This window comes from Nelusetta ayraudi, unplaced genomic scaffold (genome assembly GCF_046127955.1).
Source record: "Nelusetta ayraudi isolate G7.1 ecotype Tasmania unplaced genomic scaffold, CSIRO-AGI_Nayr_v1 ptg000070l, whole genome shotgun sequence".
Taxonomy (NCBI): Eukaryota; Metazoa; Chordata; class Actinopteri; order Tetraodontiformes; family Monacanthidae; genus Nelusetta; species Nelusetta ayraudi.
The window spans coordinates 5,664,920-5,685,798 of record NW_027466120.1 but is presented as its reverse complement, the minus strand read 5'-3'; the positions used below and the strand labels follow the sequence as shown (position 1 = coordinate 5,685,798).

The following is a 20,879-nucleotide window of genomic DNA, read 5'->3' as shown; positions in this document are numbered from 1 at the left end:
AGGCAATGCAATGCAACGTAGCGGTGTGTTTGTTTGTAAGCTGAAAGGAGCAGTGAAAGTCTGGCCTGTCACACGATGACTGGGGACGGGAGGAGGAGGAGGATCATGGTTTTAACAGGAGAGAAAACCTTAATCTCATGAGCGACTTAGCAGCAGCTATTTTCTTTTTTAAGAGTGTGACGCAACAACCAGCAGCCCCGCTTTCGAGGAGCACACAGGTTTCTGCCTCGTCGGGCGGTTTCACACCCTAGAAACAATTCATACGATCACAATGTCACACACCATCCGCTTTTGATTTCACAAGTTTATCTTTAATAAAACAGGGTGTTATTCTCTATAAAACAATGTTAAAAGACGGTACAAAGCTGAATGGTTTCTCATGAAAGCGTTTTAAATTATCATTTGACATTTAGGACGCAAAGACAGCATTGAAGATTTAGTGATTAAATGAAGCACTGCCTGTACAAGAACACGTTAAATTGCACCACCGCTGGGCTATAAAGCAACTCCCATTTTTTGGACACAACCCTGAATAGCAATCTAGCAGTTGTTCACATTTGAACTAAATGGTTTTATTTCCTCTCTGTGGCTGGGACAACTTCTCCCGCTGTCCAGTCCCATCACCCACAGCTCTGCGGGTCTGCTGCTGCCCCGGCTGGAGAAGAGTATCTGTGTCTGAGGAGTTTGCCTTGTTGCGATCCCAGTCTCTGGGTGCAGCGTGATGAGCGTGCAAAGCAGAAGGTCAAGGAGCTGGTGGAGCTGCAGTCGTAGTTTCCTTCCTGTTGGAGAGAGAGAGTGCAAGAAAAAGCATATTTGCAAATTCTGATTTGTGGCAGCGCATCATGCAGTTAGACCAAAAAGTGTAAAAAATAAAATCTATATCCCCCAATGTCACATCTTGAGAGCTTCTGACACTCACTGGAAGTGTTTTTGCCTCACTGTTGCGAGAGACATATGCTATCAGTGGTGAAGCTGGATAGCTTTTTTTCATGATTGTGTGAAACAAACCAAATACCTTTGTGTTTTTCATGGTATATATTTTTTTTAAATGTCAGTAATAGGACAGAGAGTCCAGAGCACAACAGCGGGACCCTCCCTGAAACTGAACCAGGTCATGTTTTGGGGGGCTGTGGCTTTGTTTCCTGTTGAAATACATTGTTGACGTCCCAGTGTATCTCATCCCCATTTGAACTTCCTGTTCACTCTGACTCACCCTTGTCAGTTTAACAATTTCTTGATAAGATTTTAATCCTGGAGGGTCTATGCTGTTTTGTTTTTTCTTGTTTTACCCCGTAAGACTGCAAGTTTCAAATGTTGTCTTGTTGTTTTGGGGATTTTGTTCAGCTTGTAGCTTTCACCTTTGCATTACTCCTGTCTGGTCGTGGCCTAACAACTGCTTCTAACCACTGCCTGCTTTTGCACCCTGAAAGTCTGGCATTTTATTCTGATATGACTTTGAAAAAGAAAAAGAAACTAAACTAAAAAAGAGCATCTCTGTGTCAAGCGCTGTGGAACATCAAGGTCTTTGGTTTCTCAAGTTCTTGCGCAATACAACAATAATTTGCGGCAGGAGCCCCGCAAAAATCCCAGCGTGCACCAGATTGTGGTCAGACGCGTCACTTGTCCCACTCACCTCTGCTGTGGAAGCGCTGGAGCTGTGTCGGACGCCGCCGCTCTGACTGCTCTCCCTCTCTTCCTTCTGGGCCGGCCGACCGGCCTCCTCTCTCTGCTTCATGAACCTCTGGTTGACGACCCTCGTCACGCTGTCGTTGCGGTGCAGTGAAGCTGCGGGGGTCCTCGCCGGGACGCGCTCCAGGTTCCTGAGACCTGAGATGCTCTTGGTCTTGGGGCCCGACCCTGGCGTGGTTTTCTCCGCCCTGCCGCTCACCCTGCGCAGGAACTCCGTCACCATGCCGTAGCGGTTTGCTCCAGCCGACTTGCTAGGAGGCTTGCTGCTGCTGCTGATGCTGCTGCTGCTGCTGCTCTGGCCTGCCATCTTCCTCGGGCTGGTTTGCCGCAAGCACGGGATGCCGCTGCCAGGGCTCTGAGAAGAGACGTTCCACGTTGCCCGATCTCTGGACGAGGAGGAGCTCAGACTGCCGGAGGAGGGCGGAGACGATGTCCCGGAAGCAGAGTGTCGCCTGTACGGTTTTGGCGAGGAGGTGGAGCCTCTGGATCTTTCGACTCTGCTGGGCACGGCGTCTAGTGAGGTGGAGATGTGGTGGGAGCGTGAGGAGACCAGAGAAGCGCTCAGGGGTCGGGACGGACTCCCCCTCAGGGAGACTGAGCCGCCATCCGTCTGCAGTCCCACGCTCACCATCTGCGGCCTGGTCAGGGTCTGCGTACCCGAGCAGGCCACGTCCACCCAGCGCTCCTGCTGCCCTCGGAGCCTCATACCCGGGGAGCCGCCGGGCACCGGCGGCCTCCAGCTGGCCGTCATCTCCTTCATGTCATCACTCAGGTTGGCGGACGAGCCCATGCAGAGCGTGGAGAAGGAGGTGGGCGGTGTGAACCAGGGAGGGGTGGTGTCCAGGGACTCGGCGTCAAGAGCCACAGGGCTCTGCTTCAACTCAGCCAGCTGGACTCGGCGAGCCGACGGGGGGCTGTAGTAGATGCGGACGGCTGACCTCTCCGGGGCCGTGTGGCTCCTCGCCAAGGACATCCGCTCAAAGTCTAGGTCGGGAAAGCTAAGCGGCATGATTAGATGGTCCCACGTCTTAACGGGGTCCTCTCGGTCCAGCTGGGCCACCTCCTGGTTCACGTAGCACCAGTTCTTCCTCAAGTGGTCGCCCGGAGAAAAGTGCTGCCGTTGTCGTCTTCCGATTGATGCGTCCATTCTACAAGCACAGTGAGAGGTGCATGGGTTGAATGCCAGCAACCTCGGGAACAAACTGGATGAAGTGTGAACAGAGAGAGGAGACTGACCTGCCGGTTTTGGGATGTGGTGGCTCGGCAGTGCTGCTGACGGCACACTGAACAAAGAGGAGAAAATATTTGTTTTACATTTGCTTGTAACGGCAACACGTAGATCAGTTACCAAGTCGCTGGTTTCAAATGGTGTCATGAAAGCAGGATAACAGGTTTTTAGATTTCTGACTCTGGTCTAAAAATAATTTAAGAAACCCAATAATAGTGAAAAGAAATACTAGATAAACTGAACCAGTGGTTGATAAACCCAGTGGTTGACATTTGGGAAAATGTATTTGTAGTATTTGCATCATCGTGTTGGGAAACGAAAAATCAAAGTGTGATTTAACAGCTATATGTTACATTTTGTGCACCTATGAACGTGTCTGTAAAATGCACAGAATCAGTCCGTCGCTTCCCGCAGCAGATTTGAGCAGGCCTGTCCTGTTTGGCCGCAGCCTCAACAAGGATTAGCCTAAATACTCTGCAGTGGGTCTTTTCACGATGCCCCACTCGACTATCAGTAGGACATGCAGCCACGGTGACAGATGATCAGCAGGACTTCCCGCTGTATCGCGGCCTCATCCAGGGGTTAAACACCGTCCTCACCTCAGCTGCCTTGGCCTGCGAAGCTTTGGGCACGCTTCCAAATTCTACTCCTTCACCCTGGAGCTCTGCACCAAGGTCCTGCAACAGCCTTTGTAGTGCAGACATGGTGTTGTCTTTACCCTGGATAAATACAACACACATGTTTAATGCAATTTAATCTCTGGATACAAACATTGTAATGGCAAACTTCACTCAAAATATAAATTTCACCGATTTGCAACTGGAAAGAGACTTTTCTAATCCACATGACTATTCTGGAGTTTCACAGAGGAAAGGAATCCACCCAATCTATTCCTCCGTAGCCACACAGAAACTAAACGAGAAGGAAAAACATGCCTCCATATTGTTTGTGTAGTGTCAATCAATTTCAAACCTGTTTTCAAAAATCCAATGTCGTCCCAGCCAGAAGTCACATTAACACTCACAAGTTTCAGGAGTTCAGAAGTTTCGATTTCGGTACAGAACTCAAAAAATATATAAAAATTGAACATTGACCTGTCTTTTCTCCGGCCCTTTGACTTGACACCACTGATGCAGTACCCTCAGTATCTGCAGCAAGAGTCCCATTTTTGGATCCCAGCTGCTGTGAACGTGGTCTAGTTGTGAGGAGGTAGGTCGCTGCATTGGGTGTTGTCTCTCCTTCACTTCTGAGGTACGTAGGTCTTCCGCACAGTCCTGCTCCTTAACAGCATCCAGGTCGTGAGCAGCGCAGTCTCGGGCCGAACGGAAGGGACTGTGAGGATCCTTAACACGGCCGCCCTTGTGATCTACGTCTTCCCCTCCCAGAAACGTCTCCAGTCTTTCGATGAAAGCCAGCAACATGGCCTGCAGAAGCTCCAAGGCCTCGTTCAAAGGTCCTGGCGAGTACATTTTCTGCGCCCTGCCTTTCAGCTCCACCTCCGAGGGAGACGAGGAGTGGCCGTTTTTCGGTGGCGCCATCAGGAGCTGCATAGCGGAACTCAAAATGCAGGAATGATCTCTCAGAGCCAGCAGAGATTCGTAGTCTTTAACTGCCAACATTTTCAGGCCCTGGACTGGATTTTTGCCGTGATCACCAGCCTCCGGACTGGCAGAGGAGGCGCGCTCGCCCCCTACTGGGCCCTCTCGAGTCATGTGACATGTATTACTCGCCACCTCAGTCTGGTCACAGAGCAAGGATGTCTCAACGTCATCTTTACCCCTGTGCCTTTCGTGCACCTGCGCATTCACCGTCCGTCCTCTTTTCGCACCTCCCTCCGTGTCCGTCGACGACGTCGGGGGCGACAAAATTTCCTCCGACGCCTGTTGATTGGCTCCCTCGTCCTCCGCTTCCCCTACCCATCTTCCCACCTTCTCTCTCAGGTCGCCCATTTCCGCCCGCAGGCCACGGTTCTCCACCTCCAGCTCCACGATCCGCCGGCTCAGGAGCGTCGCCTCCTCCTCCACCAGCTTGAGGTGCACTTTGACCTCCGCCTCCCTCGTGTGGGTGTAACTCTGTTGGCCTTCGGGCGACTGGTTAGGGTCCAGGTCGCCGTAGGTGGAGCGGTATTTGGCCAGCTCCTCGCGGGTGGCCTCGCTCTCCAGCACCAACTTGGTGAGCTTCTTGCACATGAGAGCGAGTTCTTCTTTGGCAAAGTGGAGTTGGCACCGGAGATCTGCACTGTCATCCTGGAGCAGAGATGAGAGCCAGGTGATGTAGGCCACAACTTCTAATTGTCCAATGGTGCAGAAACTTTTGACTTTAAATATGAAAATTGCAAACAAGTCAAACCTCAATTTGTTGAGAGAGTCTTTTCTCGGCCCTACTGGATGATGACCGGCTGCTTTTCCTCTTCATGGTGCTCTGAGGAAGAAGAACAAGGCATGAGGTTAATACACAGTGATTGAGATGTTTTTGCAATAAACTTGTCAGGAAACAGCTTTCAATATGTATTTTCTGAAGCCCTTAGCTACTAAATGGAGCATCAACCATTGACATTGATCCATTTTCTATATCTACTTCCTCCTGCACTCAGATTTGCAGGGCTCTGCTGGAGTCTATCCCAGCTGTCATGAGGTAAAGGCAGGGTGACACCCTGGACAAGTTGCCAGTTCATCGCAGGGCCACTCAACCATTGACAAATGTTTTTAATTTCATTCAGGTGTGGCTGGTTTTCTCTAGCTCTCTCAGGTTCAAACGTATCATCCTTCAGACTAGACACTTCTTCACCAGCTATTCTTGGGGAAAAGAACATTCCTCTTTCCTTGTGGATTCCTTTCCAAGGCTTGGCAGGTGATATTTGTCTCAGGTTTGCAAATCAGTAGGATCCTCGTCTGTGGTTCAGCATTCACTTTAGTGAAACAAACATCTTTTACACCCACTTACTCCTGCACTCATGTGCAATCATTTAATGAAAGCAACAATTTTGGGAGCGTAACAGATCTAGCTGATGCTGGGATTTTCTGAATTCACAGAGCGTTCATTAGTATATGGTTAAGCCTATCATTATGTGGCCAATTATGAAGACTGGATTCAAATATAGTATACTTCAAGGCATATATGGTATGTAAATGTTTTTTGTTCACTTCTGCCGCCTTTATGGATGCCTGAGATCCACATTATTAGATTTGCTGTAAGCTTTATTTCACATCAAAGTCCTTCTGTGCTCTGAGTTTATTTTGTTTTTGTTTGTTTTTTTTTAGCCTATGAATGAGAGGAATGCAGGCTTCTGTCTGGCGCCATTGTCTCAGGTCATGGTCCTAGACACTGGGTGTCACACAGTTAATAATAGTCATCTCCTCAACTAAAGAGACTGGCTTGCAATCTGCAAATTGAGGTCACAGCGGAGCCCATACACTGTGACTTCAAAGTATTATATTTTTTCATGATCTGAAAAAAGTTTCTCACATCAATTTCTTTTCAAAATAAAATAATGCACTTTATTTCTTGTCTTTACTTTGCTCACACACTTTTTTGTCAACGAGTCAGGTCTGTTAGCCTCTATAGCCACTATACCCTGCGGTGTTTAACCAAACTCGAATCAAATCAGCAAACAAATGTTGCTCACCATGAAGCCATCAGTGGTTTTGGGGTTTAATTTTAAAATACCATGCGGTTCTGTAAGAATGGCTTCCAGGCTTACCTCTTCAGAAGTAGCCGTTGTTTACAACTAGGAGCAGCATCTTACTTCTGTTTTGTTTGTTTTTTCTCAGAGCAGCATTGAGCACATGCCTCTCTCTCTCTCTCTCTCTCTCTCTCTCTCTCATACCTCCTGTCACTAATTGCTCATGGAGTTCATTTAAAACTAAGACTTCATCAGAGGGAGGCGAGCTTGATGAGTGATTTCAGATTTCATCAGCTCAGCAAGAAGACTGCTGTGTCCCCCCAAGAAAGAGTCCAAAAGAGGGTCACACAAAGTCCAGTCACAGTATGACTTTCTGAAACGTTCATCCTCCCTTGCATCCATGTACGCTGATTTGTGCTCCTAGATTAGGTAATCTAAGTGGATTTCCCCGCTGGGATCAAAGGGACTAGCAGCTGCCTGCGATGAGTGGCCCAGACTGAGCTCATGCCAAAGTACCGAATCCTGGATTAAAACCGAACACGTGTCCCCGAGGTGCACAGTCGCTATTGCCGGGGCTAATCGAGCCAGCAGAGATGGTGAGAATAAAAGGTGGACAGGAAATGTGATTACTATCAGGGTGTGGTTGCCACCCGTGAACAAAAGCACGCGCGGGGCTGTAGGTCAGTGTGTCGGAAGACGGGCGCCCGCCTTTCTGAATGCCATAATAACACACTGATCCAGATTTAGCCCGGCTTAATAGAGGCAGAAAGGGAGAAAGCGAAGGGAGACTATTTTTGTAATCTCCCACAGCCTCTCTGAGGATATCAGCTGTGACTGAAAGTCTGGATTCAGCATACCAGCCTGCTCGGCCCTGCCCAGGCACCGGGCAGCTGCCGCTCCTCCAGCACATATCATTGATCTGCACCAGGGTCATGTGTCACCTGACGTCAGGGTGGCAGCGGGATGAGGGGGACAACTGGCGGGGATGGGTGCAGCTGTGTGGGAGCAGAAATGGGGAGGAGGATTCCTGAGTAGAGGGATGGAGGCAGCTGATGTTTCTCTCTCACTAGCTGGGACAAATTCACTCAGAGTACGCGTCACAGTCACTACTGTTTTTTTCCCATCCATATACCCCTCTTTGGGCTTCAGCTTAGGTCTGAGATAGCCTTGATGTGACGAATGAATGTTGGCACGCACAAACCTTGCGCTTTGTCTGTGTTCTTCTGTGCAAGTGGAACACCAGGTTTAGTTGCAGTGGTCCGAACCTATTGTTGCAGTACTCAAGATTGGTCTCGGTCTCGAGACGACTTTTCAAGGGTCTCAGTCTCGTCGACTCTGAGGCATTTTTACTCGGTCTCCTCTCGGTCTCGGACTTGACGGATTCAGGATTTTTGGTCAGGAGTCAGTCAGCACTACAATGACACGATAATAACGGAGAAGAATCCAGCTGCTGCCATTTTACGCTCTGCTTGTGGCACCCACAGTGACACAGCCCCTTATTCCTAATTAATTAATTTTTTCATTTTATGAATGAAAAGTTGTTTTTCTGAAAATTGGTTCAAAATAGTTGACAAAGCAGCAAAATGTTAAAGAAAATTATTAAAAGATACATTGCTAGAAATGTTGCTGTTCGATTTAGAAGCAAACTTGAATTTAAAAAAGATTCTTGTCATTTCATTTCTGTTTTGTTGTTATTTTTGTTTAATTTATAAAGTCTTGGTCTGGTCTTGGTCTCGAACCCAAAATGTCTTGGTCTTGTCTCGAATTCAATACTCTCTGGTTTTGATAATGTCTCGGTCTGGGTTTGAGCCGTCTTGACTACAACACTATCCAAACCCATTTGAGACTAATGATGAGTTTGGTGTTTCACGTCTCGGAGCTCACCTCTCTGGTTTTTTCCACCTCAGCCTGTAAGACCTGCTTGGCCACCTCCAGCTCCTGTGTTTTCTCCCGCAGCGCCTCATTTTCCCACTCCAGTTGGGACTTGGTCTTCTGCGCCACCTCCAGCTCATTGTACAGCCGCAGGGACACACTCTTTGCAACCTGTGGGAATCCTTGGTTAATGCAGCTGACACAGTTATCAGGTGCACTATCTCAGGTCTGCATGGTGAAAACAGATTACAATAGACACTTAACCCTACTTGGGTTTGGGTTGGTTTTTGTCCTTTTTCCCAGGTGGCTGTTTTTGTTCCTCCACTCCTGAATTATTCTGTGTTTCTTTGTAGAATTTAGAAATTACTAATACACCTTAGATAATTTGCTGTTCCTTTTGTCTCTTAGTGGCAATTTGTGCAAATTTTTGGGAGTTTTCAGTCTTTTTTTCTCGCTTTTGAATCTCTTGGTGGTTATTTCGCAACTACATGTGGTAACTTTGAATCCCTTTCTATCAACAGCAACTTCTGGCCAAAAACACTCAGCTATACAAGTTGAAGATTTTATAGGAGGTTTTGCTATTGTGTCGGTTTGGCTCTTCACAGCAGTTGTTTGCGTGTAAAATAAAGAAAAGTTAGCAGGAAATACATGTGATAGAATTCACCCTGAGTGGGTGTGAGAGCAAAGCTGTTGGAAATCTAACACCCCTACACACACCCAATGTCAATGAAACAGAATCTGGCTGCCATCCCAAAGCTTGTTAAGCAGCAGAACCATTGACCTTATTCCGATAAAGTTTACTGTGCTTTTATGTTTCCCGCTCATGGTGAACAGCCCACCACATAATTACTGCTTGGTATGAAAAAAATATATAAACAGGATGCATGATGAAGGGGTTTCCAACTAATGATTTTTTTGTAGCTCACTAACAGAAGGGAGTTTTCATAGCAAAGCATGACTCAGTTCCCCATAACTGATTACAGTCCTCCCTGCGGTAATGAACAACACGAGCACTTGTTGGTGAGCTGAGACGAGGGGGGGGGGGGGGGCGGAGTGTGTGGCACTAACAGAAAAATCTTTGATGTTTGTGGGTGATTCAGCCAAAGGCCAATTTAGGAGCTGGAGAGTTGAATTGATCACTGACGCTGAGCAATGCTTCCAGTAACGGGACACGACACGCACGCTGCGCACCTTAATGTCGTGCTCCAAACTCCTGACCAGCTCCCCGTCCACCTGCCCCGTCTGAGCCACCCGAATGCTCCGGCGCTCGGCCTTGCGAAGGCGGTACTGCAGGATGCGGCAGCTTTTGTTGGCCTGCTCCAGCTGCAGCCGCAGCTCCTGCAGCTGGTACACCTCCTCCTCCTGGAACATGTCTCGCATCTCCAGCATCTCGCAGCGAAGCTCCTCCACCTCATCCTGCAACAGACCACACAGGAATCAGCAGGGGATGGAGGTGGGACATGGTTTGTTCACACACTCTTTCTGATGAACATTGTTTCAGGTGACACAAACAACCTCCCTAGTAATCTCCAGAAACTAATACACTGGCCTCCGGTTTGCACCATCACACAAAAAACTTTTGATTTTGACATGATTTGGAGGAGATAAAAACGAAGTGGCCACAAGGTGGTCTCAGAGGTCAGACTCAGGATGAACACCTGGTTAAATGTGCCAGCACTAACTCTTAGAGTTATCACTGCCCTTTGTGATGTCACAAGTTTCCAAAAGTGAGGCCGTCAAAAAAGGGAAAAAGAAATTTCATCAGTTCTTGTGTGTTTGTTAACCAACAAGAGTCACTGCAGACTACATCAAATACTAACAAAGTAGATTGTACATACTTTAAATACTTACCTTGCCCTTTAACATATGTTAATTAAATGTAATGGTGTGTTTTTATTCATGTACCCGAGAGTCATTTATTTATTTATTTATTTATTTTTGTCCTTTCTCTCCTGCACATCCAAATGCAACATGACAGGAACATTTGGAGAAAACCTGCTTCTTCTTTCTTTCTTTTTTTACAGCCACAAAACATACCGCGCACACCACTCAAGAAGAGTGCTTCAATCAAGGAATCATTACAAACATCACGCAAGACGCATTAGACAAATTCGATCAAACTAATTGGAATCAGGGGCGAATTAAACTTACTTTCAAGTACTCGTTCTCAGATCTTAAATCCTCCATCTCCCTGACAAGATCGTCCGTGGTCTCTCCCATCATGAGATCCATGAGGGATCCGCAGGAGGGGAATAGACCGAGGCCCAGTGCAGCCGACTGCTGAGCGCCCTTCTCCTTGGGCGCTTTTGCGCACAGCTTGCTGTCGCCGTCCCCCTTGCTGCCCGGGCTCACGTAAGCTCCCGCGTCTATCCAGCTTAATTCATTGTCGGAGCTCGGCGAGTCGCGCTTGTTGCACTCCGAGAGACAATCGGACATCTCTGAGCTGCTGTCCGCGGAAGAGAGTTTCCCGGACAGGCAGCCGGAGTCTTTGCTCAGGTCCTCTGAAGTGTTGCTGGCGTCGGACAGTTTCCTCTGCGCGCCGGGGCTCCGCTGACCCTCGGGGCTGGCGCTGGATGACACTTTACCCTGTCGTTTCCCCTGCTGTGTACCCGCTTTCGTCTCCGTCACAGTGTCACGTTGTAAGTCTTTGGGGTGCGTTCCGTTTTGCGCACTTTTAAACGATGGATCTCTCATCTTTTTCTGGACGGAAACCTGCTGATGCGCCTTTGCTTGTCTCTGGCCCCTGGGCGCAGCTTTTGCGCTCTTTTCTCCGTTCATTCCGAATCTTATCAGCAACTCCTCCAAATGGACAAAATGTAATAACTCTGCCTCGCCCTTTTTTTAAATTAAATTAAAATTCTTAATTGGAATAAAAGAAGTCTGGAGTCAGTACAATCCGATGTTCACAGATGACAAAGGCAGTACCACTGGGTCTTCTCCATCCTGAAGACTGAAACTTGGCCAAAATGCGCACTGGGGAACTGAGCAGCAGCTCATTCCGGGAGTAGTTTTCAAAATAAAGCATTCCCATCGACCCCAGGACTTAGAAAATGCAAGTAGTCTCTGTCACATAAAATAAAGCGGAATCAACCTGAACGACCCGAATGATACGCATCCGCTTCGAACTTGGCCACATGGCATCAATACATTTTAATTCGGCGCGTTTTCTTTTTGTTTGTTTTTTTGTAAAACCCTGATCACTTCCGGTCATATTTACACAACTAGATTTGATTTTAAGTGACGCCAACGTTTTGACATTACTCCCTGCACCTTTCACAAAACAAATTTTAATGTCCACAGTTACCTATATTGAAATAAGAACACACTTTTTTGATCACATTTTCATAGTCACTATCTAAATTTTGAGAAAGTTTTTCTGAGGGAAGTGATTACAGGTTCAAAGCTGCCACTTAGTGGAAAAAGTGAGTCATTACTCACTTTGAAATAAACAAGTATTTGGTGGGGTGTGCTGCATGAATTGACCAACACTTTTTGACCTTTTCCTGTTTGTTTTTAAAAATGCTTAAGATGTTTGAAATAACCACTAAACACCTCCCTGAAGAATTCAAAGGTAATGAAACAATGAAACAATGAAACAATCTCTTATTGATTCACTAAGCCATTAACATCCGATGGAACCATATGTGTTGACGGTGTATGTTGATGGTATATGACCATAATGTGGACAACTTTTGGTGTTTTGTTTTTTATTATTTTATTGCTTTTTTTATTAAGCCAAAATACATGATTGCGTTACGCTTGATTAGAGCTGTTACGACTATGACAAAAACCCAAATTATCAAAACTCATATTTCATTTTGCTAAAGTCCCTTTTGATTTCGTGCATTTCAATCTTTTTCTTCCCAAAAAACTTTATTTATTACTTGCAAAGTTTACAGAAAAGTAGATCCTCAATCTAAAATTATGATAATGTGCAAAGTTTGCAAAATTGAGAGTCTTCAACATAAAACAGAAGAATCACTACATCACATAACTTGCCAGGTGGAACAGGGATTTACAAGAAATTGCCAAATGTTTACAAATATTCACGGTTTTTGTTGCCTTTTGATTCAGAGAAAACTTAATTGAGTAGATGTACTGCTTAACCTCACTGTGAGAAGCAATAAAATACGTTTTTCTACGTTTAAACTTACATTTGTGAATGTGGAATTTTGTCAGGAACATATTTATCACGGTCTATGTTGGAGCGTGTCATCTGGCCGAGCATTACGCTGTGACCTGATTCGCCGACGAGGCCGTCACTCAAGGTGTCCTTGCAATCCACTTCCGCTCTGCGTTCGAGGGACAGCTCTCTTTGATGTTTACCTTTGTGGAGCCGCAACTTGACTTTGACTTTCAGGTGTAGTTAAGTGTAACAACACTTCCCATCCCACACACTCGTCCATTTTTTTTTTTTTAAGTGATGTCACATTGTACTTAGCGTCTCCACTCCACTTTTTAGCCGTAACTCAGTTTTTAGTCGCGCTGGACACTGCTTGTTAGCCGCATAGCGGCTAACTAGCCGCTAAAGGCTAAAGCGGCATTTGTTTCATTCAAGTGCATTTGCGCGATTCTCCACCTTCCCGCTGCCGTATATCGCTCCGGGTGCTAACGTGTCGGTGCTTTTTTTTTTTTTTTTTTTTTTACTACATATATATTTTTTTTTGCAGTGTGCGTGTTTGGCTGTCTGAGATGTCTGGGGGGAGGCTGCACCGCGGGGACAGGCCGACGGTGGAAACATGACGTCTGCATAGTCTCTCCGTGTGTGTCTAATCGCTCAGGATGAACAGCGAAGAAGAGTTTTTCGACGCCGAGACAGGTGAGAAAGCGTGTCCATCCATCCATCTATCCAGGCACGTCCTCAATTAAACCAACCTGCTGTCTGGTACACCTGTCACCCATCAATTCCTCCCCACCTCCCACTCTTGTTCCCTTCTAGGGCTGGAGTCAGATGACTCCGGTGAGGTGAGTTTCAAAGATGCCCTGGTGTTTGACAGCAAGAAGGTGACAGGCGGCGGCAGCACACAGGAAAATGGAGTGTGGGAGCGCAGGTAATCGGATGTGCAGGTGGGGGCGGGATGAGGGTGGTGCAGTATGCATGCATGCATGCATGCATGGCATGCCAATGACTGTGTGTGTTCATACATGCAACCACATGACCACGTTTGTCTTGAGGGAGGACCGAGAGGCCCCGTCCCACATTCATCTGCACGCGCGGGACGCCTTCAGTCACATTCCGCAGTGTGTGAGATTGTCGAGTGTGTGGAGAGCGTGCTTCCTGATAGTAGTAGAGTCAGATGAGACTGATGCTTTTTGGATTTTTTTTTGGTGTACTCCGCTCCATCAGGCTCTCATTTCTTTGACACAGAAGCCAGAGAACCCTGAGAATTTATTTATTTTTTTTTTTTTTACATTTATTTTGTGTTTTTTTGTTCTTGTTCTTACTGACTACACACCTCTCTAAATGTCCCGCAGGAAAAATCTGCCCAGTGAGATGATCTCCAAAAACAATTTCAGTGTTTGGAGCATACTGAAGAAATGCATCGGCATGGTGAGTTTAACTTTCTTTCCTTTTTAAACCAGGACCAGAGAGCACCAACTCTTATGCTTTTCACTCCCCATAGGCACTGTGAAAAATTGCAATTGCTCTGCTTCGGATTCTGGCTCCTGTGTGATATTTTGGGCAGTAACATGAGCTACGCTACTTAAGGGTCACATGTGAAATCTTTGATCTTTTATCTGCTCGTCTATAATTGGCTTGGGGAATGTCGTGCATCAGAAAAAAAAAAATAGGAACGTGAGATCAGAATTAATCTGGGCAAAATGGGTTTTGGTTAAAGATGTGTTGCAAGAGCCGTGTCAGTGAGGTTATCAGTGTCACTCTTGAAGTCCACGCTAAAGTTCACCATTGCAGTTTTATCTGCTCATTTGCCTGCTCGTTTGTGTGACGTTTTCGTGTGCACTCACAGGAGCTGTCCAAAATAGCAATGCCAGTTGTGTTCAACGAACCGCTGAGCTTTCTGCAGAGAATGTCCGAGTACATGGAACACACTCACCTCATCTACAAAGCCTGCAGTTTGTCTGACTCGATAGACCGCATGCAGGTAGGTAATAAAGGGGCTGGTGCCATGTTTTTTTTAGTGTTTTGTTTAAAGTTATGTTTGTGAGTAAAACAACTTAAGCATCTTATCGTGATCTTAATCACTTCACTGTCTGTTGATAGTTTGTTGCTGCATTTGCCGTTTCGGCTGTTGCATCTCAATGGGAAAGGACTGGAAAGCCATTTAACCCTTTGCTGGGAGAAACATACGAGATGATGAGGTATGGGATAACGGACCAGAGTCGAGAAGCTTGGTCTCGATTTTATGGACACGATTAGACACAATGTCGATTGATTTCTTTTGTGTGTTCATTTGCTTTATGTATTGCTTCTTCCAAGAGAGGAGGAAGGATACAGATTGATTTCTGAGCAGGTGAGTCACCACCCACCTGTCAGTGCCTTCCATGCACAGTCTCTGAAGCAAGAGTTCGAGTTCCACGGCTCCATCTACCCAAAACTCAAGTTCTGGGGCAAAAGTGTGGAGGCTGAGCCCAAAGGGACGATGACACTGGAGCTACTAAAGTGAGTGAGACTGTCAACATCTGCACACTCACTCCTCTTGACCTGTGGTGCTTCGCGTGCATTTGTCGTGTTTTCATTTTTTTTCCTTCAAACTAACCCCCCTGAATATTCTGTAAAACTCTTGCAGACATAAAGAAACATACACGTGGACAAACCCAATGTGTTGTGTGCACAATATCATCTTGGGGAAACTCTGGATCGAACAATATGGAACCGTAGAGATAATCAACCACAGGTAAACATAATGCAACCGGTGTTATTTTCTTTTGAACTTATTTGTATGGATTTCAAAGGGTTTGCAACATTGAATTTTGGTATTTGTTTTGACCTGTTCTTCATCAGCACTGGCGATAAGTGTGTGTTGAACTTCAAACCTTGTGGCATGTTTGGAAAAGAGCTGCACAAGGTGGAAGGTCACATCCAGGACAAGAGGTAGGAGCCCATCTGTAGCAATGCTCTTTGTTACGCCACCTTAAAAAAAAAAAAAAAAAAAATCTCAACTGAATCTGTTGTCTTCGCCCGCCGATTTAGTAAGAAGAAGCGGCGAGTGCTCTATGGAAAGTGGACGGAGTGCATGTACAGCGTGGAGCCCAAAGTCTACGACACGCACAGGAAATCAGACAAGAAGACTGCAGGAGAGTCTAAAAAGCTCAAACCGGTGAGACTCAGATTTGACTAAAAACACATGAGCTCGCTGATCTTCCACAGACTGACAGGCTGCTCAGAGGTTTCTCCTGCGTTGTGTCTTTTTTCATGTGTTGGTTTTTTTTTGTTTGTTTGTTTCTGACTAATAACGTAAAGTAATCTGTGGATTTGTTTCTCAAACGGCATCTTCTCCTTTCACGATAACATACAGTGGCATTAGTAGAAGGTAAGGTAAAAGTGTATTTGGCATCTATCGTGTGCTGCTGCTGTTGTCTAGTACAAGTTATGGTCCAAGTGTAGTGTATGGTTAGTTCATTGCCAGCACTTAACCATAATGCCTTGCAGTGACATGCATCGTTGCTTGAGAGACGTGTTGAACTTGTGGCGACTGTAGTTCTGTGAATCACCTGTTTGCACATGAAGTGTACGTACCGTTTGCGTCACTTCGGTCAAGCCCAGCCCGATGATCTTCAGTGTGTGTATGTGTGTGTATGTGTGTGTGTGTTTTTAGGAACTAAGCTGTGAAAGTGAGGAAGCAGACGAGATGCCGGAAGTTCAAGAAACTGTGACTGTGATACCAGGAAGTGCCTTACTGTGGAGGATAGCGCCGCGACCTGCTCAGTCAGCAAAGGTGAACATGACACAGTGACACCCAAACCATACCAGGCTGCAATAACCAGACACCATTGCACTTCCTACAACTCCCATAAGTTATTTTCTGAGCTCCTTGGAGCCAGTGGTTCTCAATCACTCAGGAAGCCACATTTTGTCCTAATAATGAAGTCGCGACCCAGATTTATTCCACAGCGCTCAAATTTATTCCACAAAAAATAAAAACGCTAGCACACCTTTTGTCCTGCAAAATAAATGCCCAACATTTTCTCTCTAAATATATATATTTTAAGCAACCTTTGAAACCGTGAACCAATCAAAACAGCTCTGCGACCCACCTGTTGAGAAACGCTGCCTTAGAGGGAAGATTAGAGGGAATGACAGGTGACATATATGAATGTTGATTTTATCCATGAGGTATGTGAACAATGCACACAACCCTTGACCTGATGTTGAAAATGCTCCTTTATGCATCATATTATCGGCCAGTCCTTCACTTCCTCTGCTTGCTCTACTTTGTGGTAAGCGTGTGCTAAATCCTGCAGTTCTGCAAGTCAGCCGCTTGTGTTGTCACAAGGATCACTGACACCCCACTAATACCTCTGCCAGGTTAGTGACAGCACTGCCTGCTAGATGCTCATGGATGACCATGCTGTTTTGTGGCGGTCTATGGAGTTCTTTGATTAATGTTGGGCAGGAGCCCGCTATGAAAACGGGACGATATCAATATAGAATGGAAAGAGACCGTGAGGAAGTTTTAAATCTCAACAGTTCATTTCCACCAAACAGTAGCTCATGTTGTTTTTGTTTCTTACATAACGAGCTAATTGTCAATAAAAAGAAAGCCAGCAGGTAACAGCAATCTCTGAGCCCAGTGCCAAGTTCTTTTGTAACAATAAATACCAGCAAAATGTTGAGTCATGGGCCTTTCAGTAGCCCAGCAATGTTTGTGTCTTCTTCACACTTACCACTAACTACTATTAGTTGATGTAGAGTTCCTCAGGGTTTTTGCTGCGCACACAGCGTGCAGACAAATCACCGCAGGTGTGCTTAAACGGCCAACATGCGCTCACAGACGGTCACACATCTGAAGGTCACTCACTACAGGGTTGAAAACATGGTACCAGTGCTGTTAAACCAGTGTAGTTAAAACGGTCGTATCATCAGAGAACCTAAAGGTTTAAATCTCTTCCAAACCTGCCACTCTGCCATGACTCTGGACCCACAAGTATTCAAACTCTGTCAGCAGAGGGAGGCTGACATCCCAGGGCTGGTAATGCTCGTTCTTCCTGTTTCTTTAGGACGTGCATGGCACATATTTATCACTGCTGATTACACATCGCTGCAGGAATGTGCACTATGTCGCTCACATATTCCAACAGGACTACCTCTAGAAATGAGGTGGTCTCGAAAGAAAATATGCATCTATTTTTCACTCGTGTCAGAGTGGTAATAAATGAAACGACTGTACCCTGTAAGTGAGAAGTATAAATGTCCCTGTTAGGTGCATGTTTTGGGAAAAAGGTTAAAGGCTCTGAATGTTTTTTTATAAAATTCCTAATTGAAAAAAAACAAACATGATAAAGACAATCTTTGCTCTCTGCTTCAGATGTATAACTTCACCAGCTTTGCCATGACACTAAATGAACTGGAGCCTGGGATGGAGAGGTTGCTGGCGCCGACGGACTGCCGGCTGAGGCCAGACATCAGAGCGATGGAGAACGGAGACATAGGTACCGCTGACCACATGTTAACCTCATAGTGTTTCAGTTTCTGCGCCTGCGTCACGAGAATCATGAGTCTTCTTATACCCGACTTCTTCTCACAGACGCAGCCAGTAACGAAAAAGAGCGGCTAGAGGAAAAGCAGAGGGCTTCACGCAGGGAGCGGTCCAAGGATGAAGAGGAGTGGACAACAAGGTGAGCATCACGTTTATTTAGAAGATGTCTAACTTCGTGTAGTGTCTCACAAAGACCATCTCTCTTTCACTCTTCTTCCCCCGCCTGAGCTTGCCAGCGAGCTACAGTGGCCTGTGCACCCAAACCTGGATACCTCATCTTCTTCTCCAGTTTTTTTTTTTTTTTTGATGACGTCAGCGTTCACCCTAAATACGAAACACGCTTGTCAGGAGAGCTAGGTTGTCCACACCAGGCTTCCGTAGAAATATGGTTCAGCTCCTGTGTGTTTCCTCTCCCCTCGCAGGTGGTTCCAGCTGGGAACAAATCCCCACACTGGAACTGATGACTGGATCTACACAGGCGGATACTTTGACAGGAATTTCTCTGACTGTCCTGACATCTATTGACGCAGGAGGTGCTTGCAACTACAGAAGCAATTCTCTCTTCTTCTTCTTCTTCTTCTTCTTCTTCTTCTTCTTCTTCTTCTTCTTCTCCTCCTTCTTATTTTTTCCCCATCAACTAGGATTTATGTGTCACTGTATTCATCGCAGAGGAGTTGATATCAAAACAAACAACTTTCTCTGATTTATGACTGTGAACCTGCGTTCTATTAAGGAGAACTTTAGAGTTTACTCACTGTAGATGTTAACATCTTCATCTTTATATGCCCTCAACACGATTCAGATGATGACACTCGACTGGCAATAGTTTTTAAACCAGGCAACCGTGTGTGTGCGTGTATGCGTGCGTGCGCGTGTGTGTGTGTGATGTTGCTGCAGGACAAACGGTTAAGACTTCCTGAAGATATATTCAGTTTTAGTTTAGGTACTCAACCATAATAAAAATCTGTACAAATGTATACACACACTAATACATTTAAATATCAGGGGTTATTTAAACACATCCGTTACTTTTCAGCTGTTATAATACTAGATGTCTATTTTAGCTAACTATAAACATCCCGGAAACATGTCACACGTGATCGTTTTCCTCTAACAGAGACTCAAACTAAAGCTGCTGAGAATAGAGTTTGCTGACACAGTAAGCGGTTATTGTTGGTACATTGTTTTGTTGTCCACTGTAACATAGATTTGTATTATATTTGGTGCATGCATGGCCACCAAAATAATTCTGCACACAAATGAAAGCCATAATAAAACAACCTTTACTGCACTAAGTATGTATAGTGTAAATGCAGTCACGTATAACGTTAACGTAAAGGGATACACAGCACTTTGGTTTCAACACTAAGTAAGTCGTGTTGGTAATACATCCTGAGCCTTACAGATGACAATAACCTGTTTCTTTGTTTTGTATTGCATTGATTTTAATCATGTCTGACTTTTTAGGACTGTCTGTGATGTGGTAGGTTGAAATAAAATAAAAAAAAACAATGTTTTGGCTGCAATTCAAATCCTCCCCTTCAGGTCTGAGTCAGTGAGTTAGTTTCAGAGTTTTGGAGTTAAAGTTTGATTCTTTAAGTGTATGATGTAACACACTGACGCTAAAACAAAAAAACTACTTGTAAAGGATGATGCAGTTTTAAACACAAAATCCCTACTAATCTCCCTTTACCCTACTTTTTTAGGATAGATTTGTCTCTGAATGTGTTTAGAGGTTCCTGTTTGACGACTCGAGTCAACTGCACCACCAGTACAAAGCTTCTTTGAGAAACAGCTGCAGCAAACAAGACAGAACTCTGTAGTCACTGTAAACCTATGCAAAAAGATCCACCCAGCCTCCTGAAATGTGAAAAAAATGAAATGAAACACTTCACTCCTTCTCAGCGAGTTGCCAGTGAGAGCTTCTGACACTGCCGAGGCTGCAGTTGATGAATGTTGTGTGCTAACGATGCCAACTAACCACACAGAGGTGTGATTGCTCCCATCTACAGATGTTTTCCATTTTCATCTCCTAAGTACTAACCTTGAATATACTGCACATTTAAGCACTCACAGTCCGCCGCACATATTGTATTGTGAAATATCCATCGTCTCTTCCTACAGTTGCTTACTTTATTTGTTGTCTGATTGAAAAGCACTTTGAGAGGTCTGCTGACTCTTAGAGAGCGCTGGTCTCACACTCATTACCATCCCCGGTTCCTGTCGCGCATCTGTTTGGACATGTTTACAGTGTATCTCTAGTCATTGTGTTTTTCCTCTTTATACTGTTTATTCTCACACTGTCATATGCATTTGTGGCATATTGGAGAAATAAATTATGGATTATTGAAAACGAGCAGTCTGTGGGATTTTTTTCCCTATCCCTTGACCTTTAAATAATAATTATAGTCTCTACTGTAAACATAAATTCATCCATAAGCTAAACTAAAAAAATGTTTTCAAAGTGGTAGTAATAGTAAAACCTAAGAGAACAGACATGCGTGTAATTTGATGTCAAGTTTATTGTCTCTGAATGTGGGAATTAACAGATCCCCTCTGCAGTTTAACATGAAGGTAATTAATCTGTTGCATACCTTTTACTTTTTAAATCCCTTTGCATTTATAAATAGCTATTTAAAATATGTATCTGAAATTTTTGGCTTCAAGCTTTAGATTTATTTTCAGTTCAAACTATTGACGGTGATTTAACGTTGGTCTGTCTTCATAGAAAGCAATGGGTTTTATTTAGCAGCGTGTCGACACCTCACGACCGCACATGCGCATGGAATTTAAAGCCCCTTTGACGGAC

General features: G+C 45.3%; 2 protein-coding genes across 3 annotated transcripts; one reads left to right on the top strand and one right to left on the bottom strand.

Moving 5' to 3' along the window:
- Window positions 1-289: 289 nt before the first annotated feature.
- Window positions 290-12,525, bottom strand: LOC142898674 (uncharacterized). Its single transcript, XM_076041752.1, has 9 exons — window positions 10,563-12,525; window positions 9,603-9,827; window positions 8,424-8,582; window positions 5,267-5,338; window positions 4,012-5,163; window positions 3,517-3,636; window positions 2,926-2,972; window positions 1,634-2,837; window positions 290-779 (listed from the first exon to the last, which is right to left on the bottom strand). Exons 1-9 carry the CDS (start codon window positions 11,187-11,189, stop codon window positions 621-623), a joined length of 3,765 nt encoding a protein of 1,254 aa, XP_075897867.1. The 5' UTR covers window positions 11,190-12,525; the 3' UTR covers window positions 290-620.
- A 125-nt stretch (window positions 12,526-12,650) lies between these two features.
- On the top strand, window positions 12,651-20,423 carry LOC142898675 (oxysterol-binding protein-related protein 2-like). Of its 2 annotated transcripts, none has more exons than XM_076041754.1 (14): window positions 12,651-12,771; window positions 13,082-13,230; window positions 13,351-13,462; window positions 13,887-13,962; window positions 14,381-14,515; window positions 14,635-14,732; window positions 14,851-15,033; window positions 15,161-15,268; window positions 15,376-15,465; window positions 15,565-15,691; window positions 16,190-16,309; window positions 17,900-18,023; window positions 18,119-18,209; window positions 18,493-20,423. In XM_076041754.1, exons 2-14 carry the CDS (start codon window positions 13,194-13,196, stop codon window positions 18,593-18,595), a joined length of 1,404 nt encoding a protein of 467 aa, XP_075897869.1. In that variant the 5' UTR covers window positions 12,651-12,771; window positions 13,082-13,193; the 3' UTR covers window positions 18,596-20,423. The 2 variants fall into 2 exon arrangements, with proteins under 2 accessions (XP_075897869.1, XP_075897870.1); XM_076041755.1 differs by having other exon boundaries at window positions 12,711-12,776.
- The last annotated feature ends 456 nt before the right edge of the window (window positions 20,424-20,879 follow it).

Bases quoted from the DNA above. Each gene is read 5' to 3' on its own strand.
- LOC142898674 (XM_076041752.1), bottom strand. From the start codon at position 11,189: ATGAACGGAGAAAAGAGCGCAAAAGCTGCGCCCAGGGGCCAGAGACAA. The intron at 5,164-5,266 runs GTTTGACTTGTT...TCTCTGCTCCAG, and splicing joins GACTCTCTCAACAAATTGAG to GATGACAGTGCAGATCTCCG. The intron at 2,838-2,925 runs GTCAGTCTCCTC...CTGTGCTTGTAG, and splicing joins CCACATCCCAAAACCGGCAG to AATGGACGCATCAATCGGAA.
- LOC142898675 (XM_076041754.1), top strand. From the start codon at position 13,194: ATGAACAGCGAAGAAGAGTTTTTCGACGCCGAGACAG. The intron at 14,733-14,850 runs GTATGGGATAAC...GCTTCTTCCAAG, and splicing joins GAAACATACGAGATGATGAG to AGAGGAGGAAGGATACAGAT. The intron at 15,269-15,375 runs GTAAACATAATG...GTTCTTCATCAG, and splicing joins GTAGAGATAATCAACCACAG to CACTGGCGATAAGTGTGTGT.